The sequence below is a fragment of the Armigeres subalbatus genome, chromosome 3, assembly GCF_024139115.2.
Source record: "Armigeres subalbatus isolate Guangzhou_Male chromosome 3, GZ_Asu_2, whole genome shotgun sequence".
In the NCBI taxonomy this organism is placed as follows: Eukaryota; Metazoa; Arthropoda; class Insecta; order Diptera; family Culicidae; genus Armigeres; species Armigeres subalbatus.
This window is the reverse complement of record NC_085141.1, coordinates 321,834,563-321,858,525: the sequence shown is the minus strand read 5'-3', so window position 1 is coordinate 321,858,525 and position 23,963 is coordinate 321,834,563. Positions and strand designations below refer to the sequence as shown.

The 23,963-nt window shown below is 43.7% G+C and overlaps 1 protein-coding gene across 6 annotated transcripts in view; it reads right to left on the bottom strand.

The window, feature by feature from the left end:
- The window catches only part of LOC134225461 (beta-arrestin-1), a 295,165-nt gene that overhangs the window by 50,640 nt on the left and 220,562 nt on the right, over positions 1-23,963 (bottom strand). For all 6 annotated transcript variants that reach the window (XM_062705551.1, XM_062705549.1, XM_062705550.1 and 3 more), the window contains exons 4-6: positions 23,798-23,940; positions 10,349-10,708; positions 10,115-10,272 (exon numbers count right to left, since the gene is read on the bottom strand). In XM_062705551.1, coding sequence (XP_062561535.1) covers positions 10,115-10,272; positions 10,349-10,708; positions 23,798-23,940 — 661 coding nt within the window. The remainder of the gene's footprint in view (positions 1-10,114; positions 10,273-10,348; positions 10,709-23,797; positions 23,941-23,963) is intronic.

The following is a 23,963-nucleotide window of genomic DNA, read 5'->3' as shown; positions in this document are numbered from 1 at the left end:
TCTACATTTAACAATCGAGTGTCAGCGTTTCTTACCGTTTGTATGCGTTTGCCGTTTGCGAAAACGGAAGTCCTGATTTAATTGGCGTAAAATTGAATAAGGTATAGATATCAGTTAGCTGAAGAGGATTTCGAATTTAAGGGACATACCGAAACCACAATACGGCACTCCCCTGGTCTGAGAACGAATACATAAAACTCTTTACAATAAGGTGCAATGTCCTATTATTTTTGTGTCTTGTCTAGTTATATATCTTTTTTTTTATATTTCATATGGTTAGATAATGGTTTTATGGATATTGATAATGGATGATACTGCCAGGAATGTATAATTGAGACTCAGGTGGAAGTCCATATCAAGTTTGCGGTTAAAAGTTTAAGCATTTGATTCCCAACCAACAAGATTTTGTACATCAGCCTTTCACATATACGTCCAATGAGAGTAAGCTCCATGGATGATGCTATCGAAAATCTATATCAACAGAAATTTGAGAGCGTAAATGGAGGTATCAGGTATCAGAACGTCGGCTCCAGGGGCACGTTCACCTCAATTCGGGAGATTTGTGCCATCGCCTTCACAGCCTTTCTCATCACGCACCTGACGGAAAAGGAAGTGAACAAAAAGGAAAAGAATATGCACACTTAATTTTTTTCGCCGAGATCTCAGCATTTTTTGTTTATTTAGAAATAGAAAAAGTTAGTGTGTGGATGAGAGAAAAATGGGATGTTTGGGAAAGGTACCCTTGAAGAGGGCATACAACGTATACAACACGTACAAAAGCTCATAGCTCCTTACCACAACAGGTTATGAACAACAGAATACTTTGAAGGTTCAGGTTTCTGTAGTCAATTTCACTTAGTAAGTGTTTACCAAATATTTGGAAACGCACTTGCGCATAAACTGGGCAGTTACTTATCAGATGATAAGAAGTTCCATAATCGGATTCACAACCATCACAGACAAAGGATTCAACACGTTGAATATTTGTCATGTGATAGTTGAGTCGGCAGTGACCTGTCAAGGCCTTGACTAAGACACTGCAATTCTGTTTAGACAGATTAGCTAAATAGTTACCTACTACCGGAGATGGCTCTCGGATATACAATTTTGTTTGTTGACATGAATCCAAACTACTCCAATACCGTTTGTGCTGAGTGGAAGCCCAAGAGCTAATCAAACGCTTCACCCAACACTTAGATATTGGAATAGCTGGCTCAGGACCAAAAAAGTCTTGCGATGCTCCAGTGCGAGCTAACTCATCAGCCAATTCGTTTCCAGCTATGGAAGAATGGCCAGGTACCCATATAAGGTGCAATGTATTAACTGAATTCAGTTCCTCTATTTGAGTTCGACATGCGATTACTAACTTCGACCTTGAGTTGGCCGAAGCGAGGGCTTTGATAGCTGCTTGACTATCTGAACAGAAGTATATTACTTTGCCCATTATGTGTTTCTGCAGTGCGGATTGAACTCCACACATAATGGCAAATATTTCCGCTTGAAAGACAGTGCAGTGTCTACCCAGTGAGTGGAACTGTTCCAATCTTAGCTCACGCGAGTAGACACCTGCACCCGCTCTACCTTCGAAGAGGGAGCCGTCAGTATAACAAACAATGCTATCTGACATACTTCTCTCCAAATAGCCAGATGTCCACTCATCCCGCGAGGGGAATTGTGTTGAAAATGTCCTATAAGGAAAACTACTAGCGAGTGTTAGATCACTTGGAGCGAGATAGAACTGCGGTTTACAGAATTCTCTTCCATGAAACCGTGAACCCATAATCGGTAAGTACATGAAAGTGCTTCTTGTTTGAGATGTATGTGTAGTGGGACAACATCGAGAAGAACCTCGAGAGCAGCCGTGGGAGTCGAAGAGAACGCACCAGTCATTGCCATTAGGCACATCCTTTGAAGATGGCCTAATTTAGACTGAATTGTCCTCACTTCACCCTTTTGCCACCACACAAGACATCCATAAGCCAAAATTGGTCGTACAACTGTTGTGTAAATCCATTTGATATATTTAGGTTTAAGACCCCAAGTTTTACCAAAAGTTCGTCGGCATTGGCCGAAAGCCATACACGCCTTTTTGACTCTGAACTCAATGTTAGGAGTCCAGGAGAGCTTGGAATCAAGAATTAGTCCCACATACCTTACCTGATCCATTACATTGATTTCAGAGTCAAAAAGATGTAATGGGCGAATACCATTACGGTTACGTTTTTCCGTGAAAAGTACAATAGATGTTTTATTCGGATTAACCGAAAGGCCATATTGGTGACACCAACTTTCGACTGCCTGAAGAGCGTTTTGCATCAGGTCGAATAAAGTAGTAATACACAAACCGACTATCAATATTAGATAGTCGTCGGCAAATCCATAGGTAGGAAACCCGCCATTATTGAGTAATCTCAATAGCGTATCTGCAACGAGGTTCCACAAAAGTGGAGATAATACTCCCCCTTGGGGGCAGCCACATACACTTAATTTCCCAATCGTTGCTTGACGTAATGTCGAGTAGAGATGTAAGTTTTTAAGCATCTGGTGAATCCATTTGGTAATTATATTAGGTAGCCCATGACAAGCCCATGGCGGCTTCCAATATTGCATCGAAAGACACGTTGTCAAAAGCACCCTCAATATCTAAGAACGCACCCAGGCATGATTGCTTTTGAGCAAATGCTTTTTCGATGTCGTAGACAACCTTGTGTAGAAGAGTCCCGGTGGACTTTCCAGATTGGTAAGCATGTTGATTAACATGAAGAGGCATGTTTGCCAAACAGTCATTACGAATGTGATGATCGATAATACGTTCTAAGCATTTCAGAAGAAATGAGGTCAAACTGATGGGTCTAAAACTCTTTGCTTCTTCATACGAAGCACGTCCTCCTTTTGGGATAAACTTTACAGTGACATCCCGCCAGGATATGGGAATATAACTAGTAGCAAAACTGCATACTAAAAGTTTTTTCAAAACATGTTTGATAAGCTCAAAACCCTTCTGAAGAAGAATGGGATAGATCCCATCTTCCCCCGGAGATTTGTAAGAAGCAAAACTATTAAGAGCCCATTGAATCGATTCAGTAGTTATGATTCTACGAGCCTGAGCCCAAGACCCATAACTACATGAAAATACATCAGGAACATCCGAAGATGCAATATCTACACATCCAGGGAAGTGTGTATCAAATAAGTGCTCTAACGCTTCTTCGTCAGAAGAAGTGTAGTCGCCATTTGGCTTGCGAATTTCGCCAACTTGGAAATCCTTGGATCTCGCAAGAATTTTATTCAATCGAGTGGTTTCACTCAAATTGGAAACATTTGCACAAAGGTTTTTCCAGCCGAATCGTTCAGCAGATCGTAGAGCCTTCTTGTAAGCTTTGCGAGCCAACTTGAAAGAATCCGTCCCTGCTGAATGGCGTCTGTTCCAACTCCTTCTACATTGCTTCCTGAGCTTAGCCAAATCGGAATTCCACCAAGGGGTTCCCCTTGAGGTTTTCACAGAACGCAAGGGGCAAGCTTCTTCAAAAGCTTCCACGATATGCAACGTTGTAGTATCAACGGCATCATCCAAGTCGGTAGGAGTTTCTATAGAAGATATCCATGAAATTTTGTCGAGAGCAACTCTGTATAGAGATCCCAGTTGGTTGAACGGGGATTTCTAAAACGCAAGGTCTGCGAAGAAACATTCAACTGATCAAAATAGATGTAGCGATGGTCAGATATGGATTCCTCATCTGACACATGCCAATTCGTCAACTCGTGACTGATTCTATTGGAGCAGAGAGTTATATCTAATACTTCTGCTCTATTAGATACCATAAAGGTTGGGCGATTGCCTATGTTAAGTAAACCAAGTTCGGTACTACTTAAGTATTCCATCAGGCTGGAGCCTCTCAGATTGATATCCGAGGCACGGTAAGCATAAAGCCGCATCACACCAAGAATTAAGGGTCACCTGTATGGTGGACTTTAACCACTGGAACATGCAATCCGTAGAGTTATTCTTAGCCAGACAACCGGCTGCCGACACCACACGGCTATCTAGGCTGTTCGTGGAGAGAAGTTGACATTGACTTTACGTCAACTCTCAATGTGGCCGAACAGCCAGCTAAGGATGTAATTTCCATGCATGTAGTGAGAAAGAGATGGAGCTTGTTCGTGCAGTGTCCTATTCAAGATTTTTCTATGTACAGGTTATCCGATTTGTCAATATCCCCAACCCAGCCATCTTGGATTTTTGTATGGAATTTATGCTCGTTTGTTTACGTTTTGCACTGAAAATGTATGTTTCCCCCCCGCGCTGGTTATTCCCATCTACTGACGAAGTCGGATAACCTGTACATAAAAAAATCTTGGTCCTATTATTTTTGTGTCTTGTCTAGTTATATATCTTTTTTTTATATATTGTATATGGTCAGATAATGGTTTTATGGATATTGATAATGGATGATACTGCCAGGAATGTATAATCGAGACTCAGGTGGAGGTCCATATCAAGTTTGCGGTTAAAAGTTTAAGCATTTGATTCCCAACCAACAAGATTTTGTACATCAGCCTTTCACATATATCTCCAATGAGAGTCGCACTCGTTGTTGGAAGTAACCTTTTCCCCGTGTTTGTAGCGATCTTGCCGTTTCGAATGGGGACGCTTGTTTGGGTGTTCAAACAATCTCTATATCGCGTACATCGAATGTGCTCGATTTGTTACATTGATTTGATTCTCACAACTAGATCTTGAATGCTAAGCTCCATGGATGATGCTATCGAAAATCTATATCAACAGAAATTTGAGAGCGTAAATGGAGGTGGGTCGGCATTAGACTGGCCCAGGAAACAAAAAAGTTGTCGAATTCCTCTGGGCACCTCCCAGGATTGTGTATTTTAGTGAGAAAATCAATCTTTGAAAATTTCAGCTCAATCACTTGTTGCATAAGCTGGCGCATTTGATTTGAAGTTTGTATGATGGTTTCAGTCAAAATGCATAGAAAAATACACCCCCGTCACTCATTAGATCTGGAAGTTGGTTCTGATTGTTCAATTGAGCCCAGAATTGCAGGGCTGTTGGTATGTTACAGAACATTGTACGATGATTAAATGGACTTTTATTAAGTTTTCGGCTGCTTTATTAGGGCCATTAAGGGCTGTTTTGTGTACTTTTGGATTTATTGATCGAATCGAGTCAGGTGAAAAGTATATAAAAGTTCATTTAATCATCGTGCATGTTCTGTTGAATTGTTCTGTAACATACCAACAGCCCTTTTTGCAATTCTGGGCTCAATCGAGCAATCAGAACCAATTTCCAGATCGAATGAGTGTTGGAGGTGTATTTTCCTATATATTTTGCAACAAGCGATTGAGCTGAAATTTTCAGAGATTGATTTTCTCACCAAAAGACACAATCCTGGGGGGTACCCCGTGGAATTCGACAATATTTTTTCCCCATACTAAACTGGGCCAGTCTAGTCCGCATACATTACGAAAGAGCACAGATTAAATCTGCAAGCAAGCGCCAAACTCGAATCCGTCAGGACATCGCTGCAGAGACAGATCCATGAGGCTCATGGCGATGTAGCCTTAACAACGAAATAAAGAAAGTCAATAGGAATCTGACATACGCCCAGGATACATAAGTGAGTGAGTGATTTGACTAAATTGGGAGTCCCAACGGGCTAGATCATCTTCTACTCAGTTCAGAAAAGTTAAAGGCACTACCAGCCCCTGGATCGAGCTAGAGAACATTAAAGAATAACAAATGATCTCTAGACTTCGGAACGGTCTCACAAGAAACTCGAAGGAGTTTCAAAGGTGGGCCCACCCGGCCTTCTTGTGAAATCTACGGCTCTCACAACAGTGTGAACCACTTCATGTGCTGGTGCCTCAAATATGAAGTGCCATGCGTCAACTTCAACATCCCGACCAGCATACGCAACTGCATAGCCATTTTGGCTGTTCTTTTCTGCTTTTAGAACAATACCTGCCTATACTGTGCCATTCTACTGAAGAAAAGCCCCCATTAGAGGAGAATGGGCTTTCTTTGGAACTCCAAGGATGTAAGTCCCACTTCCCCAGTAAGCGGAAAGTTAGCTAGAGGCGCTTTCTTCCCTATTGTCATCTCATGCCATTTATTGCCAAATCAAGACGAATAGAGCGATCAAAATCAGGATTATTTTCTCAATTTTTCAAAAAAAAAAATCGAATTGTAATCTTCGCTGAATATGCCATCTGAGCTACATTATGCTGTCCATTTCCATTGTCATTCCCTTTATTACGTAAAGTAAAAGTAAGACTAGAATGGATAGCCTGAACTGATTTTGGGGAGTGTATTCCAAGCTCCAATTGTTGAGGGCATCGCCACCAATAAGGCCGATACAAACATTAAAAATAAATTATGTCACGAGATGGTTTTCCAGTTTCTTACAAGCAAAGGCGTAGGATTGCCAATCCGGAGATAGGGAGTTCGATTCTCGGTTCGATTTAGGATGTTTTTGGGTTGGAAACATTCTCGATTCCCTGGGCATAACACAGATAGAAAAATCCACTGAAATTTACGCTGAAAATCATGCACATAAATGGAACGTCATCATTAGCGTTCTTCCACACGAGAAGTAGCCTAAATGTATACAACATTTGAACGTGAATCGTCGATATTGCATACAAGTTGTAAGCAATATTGTTAGGAAGAGGGCCATTTCAGCGTAGAATAGCGTAAATTTCCGCATGTCAAGTTTTACGCGCTGTTTATTTTTCATTATTTTTTTTCTGTGAATGTATCCATTGTAATTGCCACACAATATACACACTCATGCAATGGCGGGCATAGAAAAGCTTTCTATTAATAACTGGGGAAATGCTGGTAGAATACTAAGTTGAAAAGCAGGCCAAGTTCCAGCGCCATAGAAAAAAACAAGAAGAAATGTCTCGAGATGAACTTGCTTAGAACTGAAAATCTCGTTAATAAAGGATTATTAGAATTTAAGTCAACCGGCGAATGAGATCAACAGAGCCTAATCCCCTTGAGCATTCAGATTGCATGGGGTAGGTGAAAAATCCCAGTGTATTTACTGAGGAAGTGCCAAAACTCTATAATAGGAAGACACCCAGAAATCGCCCTCACCACAGTTCTCGCCCACCAATTAATCTTAATTTCTCGAACTCTAGCAGTTGGAAATAGTTGAAGTTCTAATTTTTCCATACATTATCAAACAATTATAACAAAACTTGAACCTAAACTGTTTCCAACAACTAGTTGAGCTTGAGCTTGAGCTTGAGCTTAATTGACTGCTCGTAGTTGCTACTCCATTATGACTAGATCAGCTGTTCTTGCACAGGGAACCAACAGATGTTTGCTTGGGACTAGCACACATCTTCAATGTACAAGTACTGGTGATCTCATTTGTTAGGTCATACTGGCGCCTGCCACGTCAGAATGCAAGTCAATGTAGGGAAGAGGGAGGAAATGATGATGCAATCACTCGCCCACTGCAAGCCGAATATACCTCTGCACTTGCCACGAGTTCATGCGGAATTTGTTGGAATTTCTGGGTTGATTGGAGAGGCAGAGGTCCGTCTTGGTTAACGAGCTGCCAATGTGATAGATAGGAGAAGGTAACTGATGGAATTTCTAATTGGATGTAGGAAACGAGCTCTATAGTTCATTTCCAATTCTAGCAGATTACTGTTAGAATACTCAAGTTTAAGGTATAGGAATAGTAATGGAAACAGTATGGACGTCCATTTCCAGTTCTGGCGATTGCTAGAACATGAGAAATAAAGAGAAAGATACAAAGTAGGAGAATGGAACGGACCTGGGATTGAACCCACGACCTCCTGCGTATGAGGCAGAAGCAGTAGCCATATGACTACCAAGCCCGCTTTGAAATGATGATGCAATCACTCGCCCACTGCAAGCTGAATATACCTCTGCACTTGCCACGAGTTCATGCGGAATTTGTTGGAATTTCTGGGTTAGGTTGGAGAGGCAGAGGGTCCGTCTTGGTTAACAAGCTGCCAATGTGATAGATAGGAGAAGGTAACTGATGGAATTTCTAATTGGATGTAGGAAACGAGCTCTATATTCATTTCCAATTCTAGCAGATTACTGATAGAATACTCAAGTTGAAGGTATAGGAATAGTAATGGAAACGGTATGGAAGTCCATTTCCAGTTCTAGCGATTGCTAGAACATGAGAAATAAAGAGAAAGATACAAAGTAGGAGAATGGAACGGACCTGGGATTGAACCCACAACCTCCTGCGTATGAGGCAGAAGCAGTAGCCATATGACTACCAAGCCCGCTTTGAAATGATGATGCAATCACTCGCCCACTGCAAGCCAAATATACCTCTGCACTTGCCACGAGTTCATGCGGAATTTGTTGGAATTTCTGGGTTAGGTTGGAGAGGCAGAGGGTCCGTCTTGGTTAACAAGCTGCCAATGTGATAGATAGGAGAAGGTAACTGATGGAATTTCTAATTGGATGTAGGAAACGAGCTCTATATTCATTTCCAATTCTAGCAGATTACTGATAGAATACTCAAGTTGAAGGTATAGGAATAGTAATGGAAACGGTATGGAAGTCCATTTCCAGTTCTAGCGATTGCTAGAACATGAGAAATAAAGAGAAAGATACAAAGTAGGAGAATGGAACGGACCTGGGATTGAACCCACGACCTCCTGCGTATGAGGCAGAAGCAGTAGCCATATGACCACCAAGCCCGCTACTTGAACCTAAACTGTTTCCAACAACTAGTTTTCGAAAAATAAAGATTTTAGAACTGGTGGGCAAAAACTGGGGTGAGTGCGATTTCTGGGTGTCTTACCGGAAATAATAATAATATAATGCTGCATATATTTGGCATATAGAGAATCCTGAAAAACCAAACCAGACATGCAACCGGAAAATGGATTTTTTACAATCACTGGCTTTTTTGTGCTCTCAATCATTTATCGCAAACAAACAAACCGATCCTCCACTAGCCTGGGAATTGAGTACGTCGTGACAGCCATATAAACAATGAATGCATAAATGAAAACATAGCTTAGAAACATCACAGTTAATAACTGTGCAAGTGCTAAATGAATACCAAGCTGCGATGGGGTTATGTCCCAGTTGGAGGATCTAATACCAGTAAGGAGAGATGATAGCTTCTATTTTCCACTAATGTCCTCCACCTTTTAGCTGCAAATATTACACCCACCTGTGATTGCATGTCTATCGGCAGTAACTTTTCCGCTTCTGATATTTTCACTTTCCATTCCCGGTGGCGTTAGGCAAAAACCACATCGACCTCGACTCGCCCCCTGCAGCACCGAATGAGGTAAGCTCTACGGTACAAGTTCCATCCAAAACATTCACGTTGCGGGCTTTACCACACCGCCATTCCCGTTCTATTTCCGTGCGCCATCCCCACCCACTCCTGTCTGAGTCGACTAATTTGACTCTAATAGCGTTAATCACAGTTCCGTGACATGGCTATCGATCGGTTTTTCGCCATCAGCATTCGGCTACAGCACGGACAGGTATGAGCGCAAAGCAGTCATCAACAACCATTTTTTACAATCAGACGAGCCCCCGTAGACCCTGGGCGGTCGACGATAGATGGATGGATGGTAGTCATGAAACAAGACAGACAGACAGACGGAATACTGCTGCCGAAAATTCGAATAAGAGAGCAGATATTTGACTTTGCGTCGTCTATCACTGTCGTTTGTTTACTCAGAAATTTTCCATGCCGATGAAAGTTGACTCCGAGGCGGTTCGAGGCTATTAAGGATGCTCAATTTTCAGAAAGTTCATACTAAATCAAACATGAAAAACATTGCCGTCTCGAAGTTAGGTGTTCTACTAGTACGTCTTCAGTTATTATTTTCCAGTTTTCAAAGCAAATGTTGCCATATTCGCACTCATATATCATGTTGCTAAAATGAATATACACAGACAGAACCAAAGATCTGTAAACATACAAATAATATTACAGAATATTTTCGCTCACTTCAGCAATTACCTAACATATGACATTTACTAATCGATTTCTATGATGCATAAATTGTTTTTCAGTGCAGCGTTAGTAGAAATTGTAATCAAATTTTGTGTAGCAATTTGTATACTCACTCTGACTCGACTTCCGCCACGGTACACTTGTACTGCGCCGTCGAAAATAGACAAATGTCGGCAAATTGCCGCACCGACACTTTGATTTTCTTAACCGTTTTACTTGAATTATTCGCTATATGTACATTCACCGATAAGCTTTCGCCGTGGTGATAAAGCTGTGGGAAAGGAAGCAAAACAGAAGAAGGTTCATTAGTAACCTGTCACCGTAAACGTTCGGCCGTCAACGCCTACCTCCTTGTCCAGACTCGCCTCCAGGTGGATTTTATTTGGTTTCAGTATGTACTCCTTGCTGACCTCGATCGATGGCTGCTCGCCCAGTTTCGAGGGGGCATACATAATTTTCCTAATCGCTAACCGCACCGAGTTACGCTTATGCGGTTTGTCCTCTGGCGTCTCGCCGACGAAGGCCTTCAACTCGTAGTCCACACCGCATGGCTTTCCGGTGTCACCGGGGGCTGGCTGCAGGGACACGGACGCGGGACAGTGTGGCGGCACTTCGAAGTAGAACGGATAGGCATTTGGTCCGAGCTTGCGGATCAATCGCTCCTGGAGCCGGGTTAGCGGCCGGTCAGTTTCCTGCTGTGGGAAGATCTGCGAAGGAAAGCGGAGAAAGAAAAATTGAAATGAATTCTTCCGTGGAAATGGGCACATGTGGAGCTACTGGTGATTGTCGTCCTTAGGTATACAACTAGCGCAGCGAAGAATAGCGTTGGAGAAAAACTAATCAAAACTACCATTTCTTTGCTTCCTCAAGAGTAGCCTTGCTTCTCCATCGAGTAAATTACAATTTTCCTGACGGAAGACGACTCCTGCTGAGCTGTCCTCAGGCAATGGCACCAGTTTGAACAGTAAAAGTTCATCTCGTCACTCTACGTGCACTACCGCACCCATTTGGATCTAACGTTTCATCGTCATCGCCATTACCAAGCCAATCCACTTCAAAGAATAAAACCCTTTGAAAATCAAATTTCACCTCTGCTTCGGTCTAGCATCGATTAATACCGTACTCGAGTTACATTCACAGTTTTATTATAGTTTTAAACTTTTAAAGTTCCTCAAAGAGCAGAAAACGGCAATAAACTGTGGCTTGACTAAGAAGTCAACTAATTATGAAGTCTTTCCCATTAAGAATCCGGGAACATGGCAGCAGCGCCACCAGGTAGGTTTATGAATTCTTTGTGAAAATTACGTTTTTAATTTTATTTGTCTGTATCGCCATTGTGATTATTTTCAGTAATGCGCTGATCGATGTCATTGATCTTGTCAATCGCAGGGATTGCTGAAATCGCTCTGAATAGATAACGAACAACGATAAAAGAGAGACAGCAACCTATTCCAATTTTAACAAAACAAGCCATGAAAACAAATTTATTGCACTTGTAACTATTTATTAGAAGTTCGAAAAAAAAAAAGAATTCGGGTAGGCAGCCGCCACCGAGAGGCAATGATATAACGCTTCGTTCTAGCTTATTTCTCGTTGGACAATGTTTTTTTTTCCTTAAAAAAAGGCATTAAATGCAATATCTCAGGAATCTTCTGGACTACATTCCATGTTTTCATACCAAAAGCTGGATTTTTCAATAAGGAATTAGATACCCTGACTTCTGTTCATGGCACGCATCTATTTCTGGCAGTATTGGCAAAAAAACGGTGTTTTTTTTTTCAATGTTTACTCATTATATATTTTTTATTGGCTGATTCGAATTAGTTAATCTTCCAATCTTCTAGTCGAAAGCTGGTATGTCCCTTCATTATCCATATTTTGACGTAGGACCATGTCTGTCTTTTCTATATTGGGGTACACTTTACGATTGCGAAAATCGGGTACCGTCAAAAAAGTATGATAGACTTTAAACTTCAATCATTTGGACCATTTGATCGAGGATGAGTCAACGCTTCTTTGTATTTATAAGAAAATACGGATTTGTAACTATTTATTATCGATAATTAATAAAAAGTTTAGAAATAGATAAACCAACCAATCACGTACATGCATCACTAGCACAGACTTCAAAATTAAGCAATTTGCGGGCTTGGATCTAATCCTCAGTTTGAACAAGATTTCACGCAGAGCGGACGCATCAAAACGATCGGAGCGGGCACAGCATCACGGAGGTGCTGGTAACATTTTCAACGGAAATCATTGTAGTGTCAGTTAGTTGGTGAGAAGGCTCATTAGGGAAAGAAGATTGGTTTTCTCAGGACCAGCATTTTCTGAAAAGAAAGATTTAATTGCGAAAATGCACTGTTTCGGTGGTATTGTAGTTTGGCGTGAAAGCTTGGTTTCTGTTAGTGATTCCATCCATTGAAATTTACGGGTTAATTCATTGAATATAAGAAAGCTGCTTTCCGGCGCCCGAGCCATGTTGATAGGGGTTCCACAATTAGCGGTTTAACCATTTATAAGGCAGTGGCAACTATATTGCCACCAACAAATTATATGTTTTTTTCTGTTTAATAACAAGAGCTCCACTTATTATTTCCCTTTGCCTTTCTTGTATGTTTGGTTTTTAATTTTTTGACGAAATAGCTTGGAAAAAAAGTTCAAAGCAAAAAAACACTTATAAGGGAAGATCCATTAATCCATAAATTACGTAACGCAAAAAATGGCCATTTTCAACCCCCTATAAATTTGATGCAGCGGAACGGACACAGCAGCATGAAGGCATTTTATGGAAAGAAAGAATAGAATTAATTGCGAAAATATACTGTTTCGTTGGCAACGGGTTTGGCGAGGCAGCTTAGTTGCTGTAAGTGATTCCACCTATTGAAATTTATTGCATCATTTCCCTCCGACGCGATATCAAATTCGCTAGTTACGATTGAGTTTTGCACTTTGAAGAAAATTCATTTCGTTTAGTCGGATCAACCTTCTTTTGTACAAAATGGTGGCTTTTGTATAAAATCGTTAAGGCTCTATAAACCGTAATCAATCCGATAATGACAATGATTTTATTCAAATCCGCACTAATACTAATAAAGTTTTGAACTAAATTCAATATTTTGGAGCTATTTACGGACTTACCCTCTATCATAATATATTCATGGCATTTCCATATTAATTTTTCACTTATCAAAACTAGCAATTACTGAGGAATTGCTGGAAAAACGCTGAAAACTGCCTTTTTCCTAGGTCGATATTCGTTTGTTCATCGAACGCATACTAACGTTCGAACGTTCAGATCGAACACATACACACTCACTTGATTTTTCACTGGATCTTTTTCCATTGGTTCTTTGATTTTATCACTTCTAAAACATATTCACTAACTGAGTTTCACATTTTTCGTCAACCTTGACTACCAATTAATTCACTTCACGCCCAAAAACTGTTGAAAACTGCTTTGCAAAAATCGAAGTGAGAGACAAATTTGACGACCGTATTGTGAATGCAATAAAATGCGGAAGACTCAAATTCACTAGCGCAATAAGTGAAATGGTGAATACAAAATCTACGCGATGCAACTTCTTTCAATCCGAACAATACAACGTTTACGTCAGCCAACACGCAAACAAAGATGTGCATACACAAGAAAATAATCATCTCTTCGCCGTTGCCAGATTTATTTATTGGAAAAAATCATTGCTGTTTGTCGGATTGAACAAATATACCAGAAATAAATATTTAAACATGTTATGTAAGCTTCTGTTGCATTCCAATTAATGAATAAAACAAAATAAACCTATAAATACCCATATATTTGATACACCATGAACATGTCTTATGATATAAAATAAACAATTCGTCAAGCCTGGCAACATTATGCATCAGCTGGCATATTTTTACCACCCCATTTCCACCCACCCCAGTTGTAAACAACATTTTATTTATCGCTGCTGCACTTTTCCGTACCAATTGCATCACTATTACAAACAAGTGATACAGTCATCAATTTTCAAAACATTGTGATGGAGTCTTGAGCCTTAAAGACGCTACCGCCAGTGGAAACTATCTGCCGCAACCACCCATCGGCGAACGTCGCTCGAACAGACAGATGCCAAGAGATTATGTTTTGTAATATGAAGAAACTTCGTCTTGAGTCAAATTTCTGTTGTTATTCTTCGCAACAATGCGGATTTTAGATAACCAACAGCTCATAACCAAATTCAGAATCTTGCGAGAAAATTTCACAGGATTCTTAGAATTTGTCATTCTCGGAACAGTCCGTTGTCTGCCGGTTGTCCGATAACTCAAAGTGTTCCTTCCACCTAGCTGTTCTTTGTTCTTTCTACGCCTAGAACCGGCGATGGTGGACAGCCTTGCGCAAATCTTGCATACTCTAACAGCAGCTCAAATCTATTACAGCTCTCGACCGTTCACCAAAACATGATCGATTTGAAGACCACGTATTGTCGTTTGCGTGTTTCCAGGTGTGCTTGCAAATATTCTTGCGTACAATATAGGTGCTACATATACCCTCTACAGCAAAATTGACTATCCTTATGCCGTTGTCATTTGTATCGAAAGACTGGGCGAAAGAACACTTCTCGCTTTTAAAATCATAGGGGCGTAGCTGCACTGAACGATTTTTCTTCGTCGATATTTTCTTTTAATTATTGTAGCGAATTGCAGTAGTTTCCGAAAATTTAATGGTTTGGTTTGGTGTGATAAAATATGAATACATCTTTCACCAGCAACAATAATCACGGTTGTAGCTTTTAAAACGATTGAGTTATTAACAATATAAAAAATCGATTAAGAGAAATCGATCAATACAGTTACACCCCTATGATTCTTAATGCCAGACTTCTTTTCCGACCTGTGCATTTGTGAAACCGATAATGTGTTTTACGCCGTGCTTTTTTGAGGCATTCTCCATAGGTCTTGACCAGACTCTCAGTTTCCGTAAAACATTGCCGACTGTTCAATACATTATTTTACATTATTTTCAATTCAGCCTCCTTTCTTGCCTGCGTCGCTTGGCTCAACGCCAAATCTTTCTCCTTCGTAAGACAGCGAACTGTTCTGCCTCCACGACTAGATCGCAAAGGGTAAACACGGCTTATCGAAAGTGACGAAAGTCCTTGCGCTTATCCAGAAAAGCCATGATCAGAACCGTAACGCTTGTAATGATGCTGGGTCATTAGGTCGAATAGTTACTATGCCGAACGAAGGTCATTAGGCCGAATGAGAAGTAAAAAGTGAAAAATGGAAAGTAACCAGTGAGAGGTGTGAAGTGAGAAGTGATAAGTGATTAGTAAAAAGTAAAAAAAGGTAGGTGACAAGTGGAAAAGGAAAAGGAAATGAAAAAAAGAAAAGGAAGAAAAAGCAAGAGAGAAGAAGGAAGAAAGAAAAAGGAAAAAAGGAGACGGAATAAGAAAGAAAACGGAAAAAAGAAGGAAGAAATAAGAAGAAAGAATGAATAAGGCAGAAGGAAGAATAAAGATGGAAAATGGAAGAAGGAATAAAACAGAGCAAAGAAGAGAAAAGGAAGAAGGAAGAACGAAGAAGAAAGCAAAGTAGAAGGAAGATGAAGAAGGAAGAAAAAAGAAGAAGGAAGGAAGAAGGGAAAGAAGAAAGAATAAAGAAGGAAGAGAGATGAAAGAACACAAAAAAGGGAGAAGGAAGAAGAACGAAAAACGAAGAGCGAAGAATAAAGATGAAAGAAGGAAGAAAGTAGAAGAAAGAAGGAATCAGGAAGAAGAAAGAAACAGGAGAAAGAAGGAATAAGGAATATTAAAGGTAATTAGGTAAGAAAAAAGAAGTAAAAATGGAAGAAGGGAGAAGAAGCAAAGGAGAAAGTAGAAGGAAGAGCACACTGCTCACTTTTCATTTCTCACTTCTTACTTATTTGTTTTTTTTTTTGTTGCCTGTCGTCATTTTAGTTCCAGGAGTTGCACGAAAAGTCAGTTCCATTATGCCAGAACTCTGCAATAACGCGGTAAGCATCATGTAGAGGGAGGTGCGTAGATACTCCACAGGCTCCGTTAGCGAATTGCCATTTCTTTCACCCCTCAGACCATACACCCCCTTGGTATGGGTCGTTTGCCAAAGTAGGATTAGGGGTTAGGAGACGTCATATTGTTAGTTATGCTTCAAGTGAGTCTGAAGAGAGACTTCCGAGCATCACGAAACGAGGCTTCTGGCCCTCTTGAAAGGAGGCTTCCGGATCTCTTGAAAGGAGGCTTCCAGGTCTCTTGAAAGAAGGCTTCCGGGCATCTTGAAAGGAGGCTTCCGTGCCTCTTGAAAGGAGGCTTCCGAGCCTCTTGAAAGGAGGATTCCGAGCCTCTTGAAAGGAGGCTTCCGGGCCTCTTGAAAGGAGGCTTCCGGGCCTCTTGAAAGGAGGCTTCCGGGCCTCTTGAAAGGAGGCTTCCGGGCCTCTTGAAAGGAGGCTTCCGGGCCTCTTGAAAGGAGGCTTCCGGGCCTCTTGAAAGGAGGCTTCCGGGCCTCTTGAAAGAAGGCTTCCGGGCCTCTTGAAAGGAGGCTTCCGGGCCTCTTGAAAGGAGGCTTCCGGGCCCCTTAAAAGGAGGCTTCCGGTCCCCTTGAAAGGAGGCTTCCGGGTCTCTTGAAAGGAGGCTTCCGAGTCTCTTGAAAGGAGGCTTCCGGGTCTCTTGAAAGGAGGCTTCCGGGTCTTTTGAAAGGAGGCTTCCGGGCCTCTTGAAAGGAGCCTTTTGGGCCTCTTGAAAGGAGGCTTCCGGGCCTCTTGAAGCGAGGCTTCCGGGCCTCCTGAAAGGAGGCTTCCGAGCCTCTTGAAAGAAGGCTTCCGAGCCTCTTGAAAGGAGGCTTCCGGGCCTCTTGAAAGGAGGCTTCCGGGCCTCTTGAAAGGAGGCTTCCGGGCCTCTTGAAAGGAGGCTTCCGGGCCTCTTGAAAGGAGGCTTCCAGGCCTCTTGAAAGGAGGCTTCCGGGCCTCTTGAAAGGAGGCTTCCGGGCCTCTTGAAAGGATGCATCCGGGCCTCTTGAAAGGAGGCTTCCGGGCCTCTTTAAAGGAGGCTTTCGGGCCTCTTGAAAGGAGGCTTCCGGGCATCTTGAAAGGAGGCTTCCAGGCCTCTTGAAAGGAGGCTTCCGTGCCTCTTGAAAGGAGGCTTCCGTGCCTCTTGAAAGGAGGCTTCCGTGCCTCTTGGAAGGAGGCGTCCGTGCCTCTTGAAAGGAGGCTTCCGTGCCTCTTGAAAGGAGGCTTCCGTGCCTCTTGAAAGGAGGCTTCCGAGCCTCTTGAAAGGACGCTTCCGAGCCTCTTGAAAGGACGCTTCCGAGCCTCTTGAAAGGAGGCTTCGGAGCCTCTTGAAAGGAGGCTTCAGAGCCTCTTGAAAGGAGGCTTCCGAGCCTCTTGAAAGGAGGCTTCCGAGCCTCTTGAAAGGAGGCTTCCGAGCCTCTTGAAAGGAGGCTTCCGAGCCTCTTGAAAGGAGGCTTGAAGCCTCTTGAAAGCAGGCTTCAAGCCTCTTGAAAGGAGGCTTCTGAGCCTCTTGAAAGAAGGCTTCTGAGCCTCTTGAAAGAAGGATTCTGAGCCTCTTGAAAGGAGGATTCTGAGCCTCTTGAAAGGAGGCTTCTGAGCCTCTTGAAAGGAGGCTTCTGAGCCTCTTGAAAGGAGGCTTCTGAGCCTCTTGAAAGGAGGGTTCTGTGCCTCTTGAACGGAGGGTTCTGTGCCTCTTGAACGGAGGGTTCTGTGCCTCTTGAACGGAGGGTTCTGTGCCTCTTGAACGGAGGTTTCCGAGTCTCTTGAAGGAGGCTTCTGAGCCTCTTGAAAGGAGGCTTCTGAGGCCTCTTGAAAGGAGGCCTGAGCCTCTTGAAAGGAGGCTTCTGAGCCTCTTGAAAGGAGGCTGAGCCTCTTGAAAGGAGGCTGAGCCTCTTGAAAGGAGGCTTCCAGGCCTCTTGAAGGAGGCCTGAGCCTCTTGAAAGGAGGCCTGAGCCTCTTGAAGGAGGCTTCTGAGCCTCTTGAAAGGAGGCTTCTGAGCCTCTTGAAAGGAGGCTTCTGAGCCTCTTGAAAGGAGGCCTGAGCCTCTTGAAAGGAGGCTGAGCCTCTTGAAAGGAGGCTTCCAAGCCTCTTGAAAGGAGGCTTCAAGCCTCTTGAAAGGAGGCCTGAGCCTCTTGAAAGGAGGCCTCTTGAAAGGAGGCTGGAGCCTCTTGAAAGGAGGCTTCCGAGGCCTCTTGAAAGGAGGCTTCCGAGGCCTCTTGAAAGGAGGCTTCCGAGCCTCTTGAAAGGAGGCTTCCGAGCCTCTTGAAAGGAGGCTTCCGAGCCTCTTGAAAGGAGGCTTCCGAGCCTCTTGAAAGGAGGCTTCCGGGCCTCTTGAAAGGAGGCTTCCGGTCCTCTTGAAAGGAGGCTTCCGGGCCTCTTGAAAGGAGGCTTCCGGGCCTCTTGAAAGGAGGCTTCCGTGCCTCTTGAAAAGAGGCTTCCGTGCATCTTGGAAGGAGGCGTCCGTGCCACTTGAAAGGAGGCTTCCGTGCCTCTTGAAAGGAGGCTTCCGTGCCTCTTGAAAGGAGGCTTCCGTGCCTCTTGAAAGGAGGCTTCCGTGCCTCTTGAAAGGAGGCTTCTGTGCCTCTTGAAAGGAGGCTTCTGTGCCTCTTGAAAGGAGGCTTCCGTGCCTCTTGAAAGGAGGCTTCCGAGCCTCTTGAAAGGAGGCTTCCGAGCCTCTTGAAAGGAGGCTTCCGAGCCTCTTGAAAGGAGGCTTGAGTCCCTTGAAAGAAGGCTTCCGAGCCTCTTGAAAGGAAGGTTCCGGCGCTCTTGGAAGGAGGCTTCTGTGCCCTTCGAAAGGAGGCTTCCGTGCCTCTTGAAAGGAGGCTTCTGAGCCTCTTGGAAAAGGCTTCTGAGCCTCTTGAAAGGAGGCATCTGAGCCTCTTGAAAGGAGGCTGCTGGGCCTCTTGAAAGGAGACTTCTGGGCCTCTTGAAAGGAGGCTTCTGGGACTCTTGAATGGAGGCTTCTGAGCCTCTTGAAAGAGGCTTCTGAGCCTCTTGAAAGGAGGCTTCTGAGCCTCTTGAAAGGAGGCTTCTGAGCCTCTTGAAAGGAGGCTTCTGAGCCTCTTGAAAGGAGGCTTCTGAGCCTCTTGAAAGGAGGCTTCTGAGCCTCTTGAAAGGAGGCTTCTGAGCCTCTTGAAAGGAGGCTTCTGAGCCTCTTGAAAGGAGGCTTCTGAGCCTCTTGAAAGGAGGCTGAGCCTCTTGAAAGGAGGCCTGAGCCTCTTGAAAGGAGGCTTCCTGAGCCTCTTGAAAGGAGGCTTCTGAGCCTCTTGAAAGGAGGCATTCCTGAGCATCTCGAAAGGAGGCTTCTGAGCCTCTTGAAGGAGGCTTGAGCCTCTTGAAAGGAGGCTTCTGAGCCTCTAAAAGGAGGCTTCTGAGCCTCTTGAAAGGAGGCTTCAAGCCTCTTGAAAGGAGGCTTCAAGCCTCTTGAAAGGAGGCTTCTGAGCCTCTTGAAAGGAGGCTTCTGAGCCTCTTGAAAGGAGGCTTCTGAGCCTCTTGAAGGAGGCTTCCAAGCCTCTTGAAGGAGGCTTCAAGCCTCTTGAAAGGAGGCTTCTGAGCCTCTTGAAAGGAGGCCTGAGCCTCTTGAAAGGAGGCCTGAGCCTCTTGAAAGGAGGCTTCTGAGCCTCTTGAAAGGAGGCTTCTGAGCCTCTTGACAGGAGGCTTCTGAGCCTCTTGAAGGAGGCTTCTGGGCCTCTTGAAAGGAGGCTTGGGCCTCTTGAAAGGAGGCTTCTGAGCCTCTTGAAAGGAGGCCTGAGGCCTCTTGAAGGAGGCTTCTGAGCCTCTTGAAGGAGGCTTCTGAGCCTCTTGAAAGGAGGCTTCTGAGCCTCTTGAAGGAGGCTTCCTGAGCCTCTTGAAAGGAGGCTCTGAGCCTCTTGAAAGGAGGCCTGAGCTTGAAAGGAGGCCTGAGCCTCTTGAAAGGAGGCTTCTGAGCCTCTTGAAGGAGGCCTGAGCCTCTTGAAAGGAGGCTTCTGAGCCTCTTGAAAGGAGGCCTGAGCCTCTTGAAAGGAGGCTTCTGAGGCCTCTTGAAAGGAGGCTCTGAGCCTCTTGAAAGGAGGCTTCTGAGCCTCTTGAAAGGAGGCCTGAGCCTCTTGAAAGGAGGCTCTGAGCATCTTGAAATGAGGCCTGAGCCTCTTGAAAGGAGGCCTGAGCCTCTTGAAAGGAGGCTTCCGGGCCCTTTGAAGGGAGGCTTCCGGGCCTCTTGAAAGGAGGCTTCCGGCCCTCTTAAAACGAGGTTCCGGGCCTCTTGAAAGTAGGCTTCTGGGCCTCTTGAAAGGAGGCCTGGGCCTCTTGAAAGGAGGCTTCCGGGCCTCTTGAAAGGAGGCTTCCGGGCTTCTTGAAAGGAGGCTTCGGGCCTCTTGAAAGGAGGCTTGGGCCTCTTGAAAGGAGGCTTGGGCCTCTTGAAAGGAGGCTTTGGGCCTCTTGAAAGGAGGCCCGGGCCTCTTGAAAGGAGGCTTCCGGGCCTCTTGAAAGGAGGCTTCCGGGCCTCTTGAAAGGAGGCTTCCGGGCCTCTTGAAAGGAGGCTTCCGGGCCTCTTTAAAGGAGGCTTCCGGGCCTCTTGAAAGGAGGCTTCCGGGCCTCTTGAAAGGAGGCTTCCGGGTCTCTTGAAAGGAGGCTTCCGGGTCTCTTGAAAGGAGGCTTCCGGGCCTGTTGAAAGGAGGTTTCCGGGCCTGTTGAAAGGAGGCTTCCGTGCCTGTTGAAAGGAGGCTTCCGGGCCTGTTGAAAGGAGGCTTCCGGGCCTCTTGAAAGGAGGCTTCCGAGCCTCTTGAAACGAGGCTTCCGGGCCTCTTGAAAGGAGGCTTCCGGGCCTCTTGAAAGGAGGCTTCCGGGCCTCTTGAAAGGAGGCTTCCGGGCCTCTTGAAAGGAGGCTTCCGGGCCTCTTGAAAGGAGGCTTCCGGGCCTCTTGAAAGGAGGCTTCCGGGCCTCTTGAAAGGAGGCTTCCGGGCCTCTTGAAAGGAGGCTTCCGGGCCTCTTGAAAGGAGGCTTCCGGGCCTCTTGAAAGGAGGCTTCCGGGCCTCTTGAAAGGAGGCTTCCGGGCCTCTTGAAAGGAGGCTTTCGGGCCTCTTGAAAGGAGGCTTTCGAGCCTCTTGAAAAGATACTTCCGAGCCTCTTGAAAAGATACTTCCGAGTCTCTCGAAAAGAGGCTTCCGAGGGAGAGCGAACATATTCGGTACACTTAGTGTACGAGAAAGGCAAGCTTGCTTTCTACAAACAAATCATCTCGCCTGTCTTTGGAAAAGGCATGCAAGTCTGGTAGAGTTGCGCTACAACTAATCATCAAAAACTTCAAATAGTCTAGAATAAACTGGAATCTTCTCGCAGCTAGGAAAATGCGAGTTGATGACGTCTCCCGTGTAGCCGAAATGAGTACTGACTGATAGATTCGATCAGTCTCGACGGTTGCTGTCAAATCTATGAACACCAGATCGTGTGGAGCCTGCTATGGTTCCGCACCTATGACTAACGGGATGGAGTATTACGGAGAAAAAGAAAAATTTTGATAGCTCCGCGGAAATAACGCGCAGAGGACAAACCCCGCATAAAACAAATCATACACAGTGTGCGTTGAATTGAGCTCAAATTATTAAAGCAAATCAACTGTCATGCAATCCAATCATTTGATGGAGTGCCCATAAACATGAAAAGATCAATTATTAGTTCTCTGTCTAGGTTTTGAATTTTATTTTCAGTGGTTCAGTTTCTTAGGGAAGCTAATCAATGAAGTATTTTACATAATCTCAACTTCATATCAAATTTGAAATAATGCTTCCATATAGTCACACGTCCCAAAGCGCTTACACTATTCGTAATAATTGGTTTTACGGCGTCTCATTGAACATGAAATGACCTTCCCTTTCGCCCGAAGGTCTTCGTGTCGGTTCGGTTAAGAGACCCACCCAATACCAAGATTTGTACTAGTGCGTTCTGAGCGAAATAATATCGCTTTAGTTGAGCCGTTTCCAGATACATACAGAAACACCAAAAGGTTACCAGAGCCCGCAGCCAAATCCCGCCACAAATCGCAGTGCTTCTGCTGACCCCTGAGACACATAAAACTTCAAAGCTTTCAACATTTCATTAAATTAGGGGAACGGTTCGCCCCTTCATCTCATAGCTCCTATTTCCATCCCATAAAAAACAAAGCAATGGAAAGGAATTTGGTTTGTTTATTATTTTTGTGATTTTTTTCAGCAGTGAGCACGCATGTTGACAAAAAGAAGCGACGAATTTGGTGCCGGATTTTTTTGTTTAGCGATGAGATGGATATATGTACACTGTACAGTGAGATGGAGATTGGAACATTTCCCCTACGTGTTTTCTGTCCAATAAAGCATATTTTCTAGGAATGTCATAATTATAAATATAAACAAAACATCGCAAATCTAGCATTAGCTGCTTCGATCACTAGCCTGGAAAATATTCATTGGAGGCGCTTTGGATTTTCCAGGGTTCCAAATTTTTCTTGCAATGCGTAGAAATTTTTCTTGCAATGCGTCTAGAAATAATTAATTTAACTACCTCGAAAATCTGAGTCGTTGTATAGCACCATAACAAAGACTATATTTGATCCTGGAATTTATTCCTTGCATAAAAAACTCCCAAATTTGAAAAAAAAAGCTTAATATGTTTTTTGTGAAACCCTTAACGAACTAACAAAGTCTGGGTAAACCATAGTCTAGGACCTGAAAGCCTCTTCTTCGCAATGTAATATAAAAGTTCCTCCTCACAAACGCGACGTGACGCGACCTTCGCTGTCGCTAGAATGTATCGTGCATGTTTATCGGAATCTTCTAAACGCAAAAATTAAATCATCCAGTACCAGTTGTAGAACACAACCATGCGCCTCCATCATGCTCCATAGCAACGACAAACATGAATTATGATTTTCCTCCTAGATAGGCAAAACAGTTTCATTTAAAATACGCGGTACCTACACCTGCCTAAGACCGAGAATGATTAAATACATTTGAGATAAGCGGAACATTTACCCAAACTACATCATATTAGCCTACGAAACAGCCTGCAAACGCTCTATCGTCCTTCATAGAGTAGTGAACAATGCTAAAAATCAGCAGTGGCATAACGCAAACATCATGGAATTCGCTCACCAGGATACTATCAAGCTGTGTTGCATTTTTTTATAACAGGCTTGTGCTATGGCATTTGCGAGAGAAGAAAGAACGTTTCCGATGAGTAAGGTTGGCTCACAGATTCCAGACACATTATTGTTTTCCATTTTCTGGAATAACTTTCCGCTGAAAACTTTTGTACATGAAAGTAGAATAAACAACATACTCCCGGAAGGTATTTTTGGCAATATGGAATAATAAAACATACTAAAAACTCTTAAAAAATGGATTTACTTAAACAAACTGTGAGAATCAAATATTCGTAAAATGGTTTATTCTGGAAAGCTTCAGTTTGGTCGGGAAAATGGGTAAACACATGCTTAAGTAGGTCAACAGGGGATAAAACATCCACCGATGCACTAACTGGTTGTCCATGAGCATAAATTTTCATCATAGCTTCCGCTACTAGCAACAACGGATGGGGATTTGCGTTTTCCGGGTTATAAATTCCAACAGTGCGAGCGCTAGCTAGTGACGACACACCAGCCAGCAGACGGGTGTGTTTTCATGTTGCAGGTCATTAGTGATTGTAGTTTTCTTCGAAACATGAACCTTCTCGACGCCGCGCGCCGTGTTGTATCTCTAATGGTTTTCCCATGTTCCCGTGCTAATCATCGGGCCCGGCGACAGGACACGCGAGAGTGATAATTGAGACAGTGTCTTACCTGTTCGGAGGCCAGGTACAAGTCTTTCCTAAACGTCAGCCCGAGCACGTCCAAGTCTTCTCTCCCGTATCGAAACGCGGCCAGCACGTGTCCGAACACTTTACGATCTTTCACGTAGTCCGGATCTATCAGCACGACGCCATCTGCAAAATGGATAATAACAATA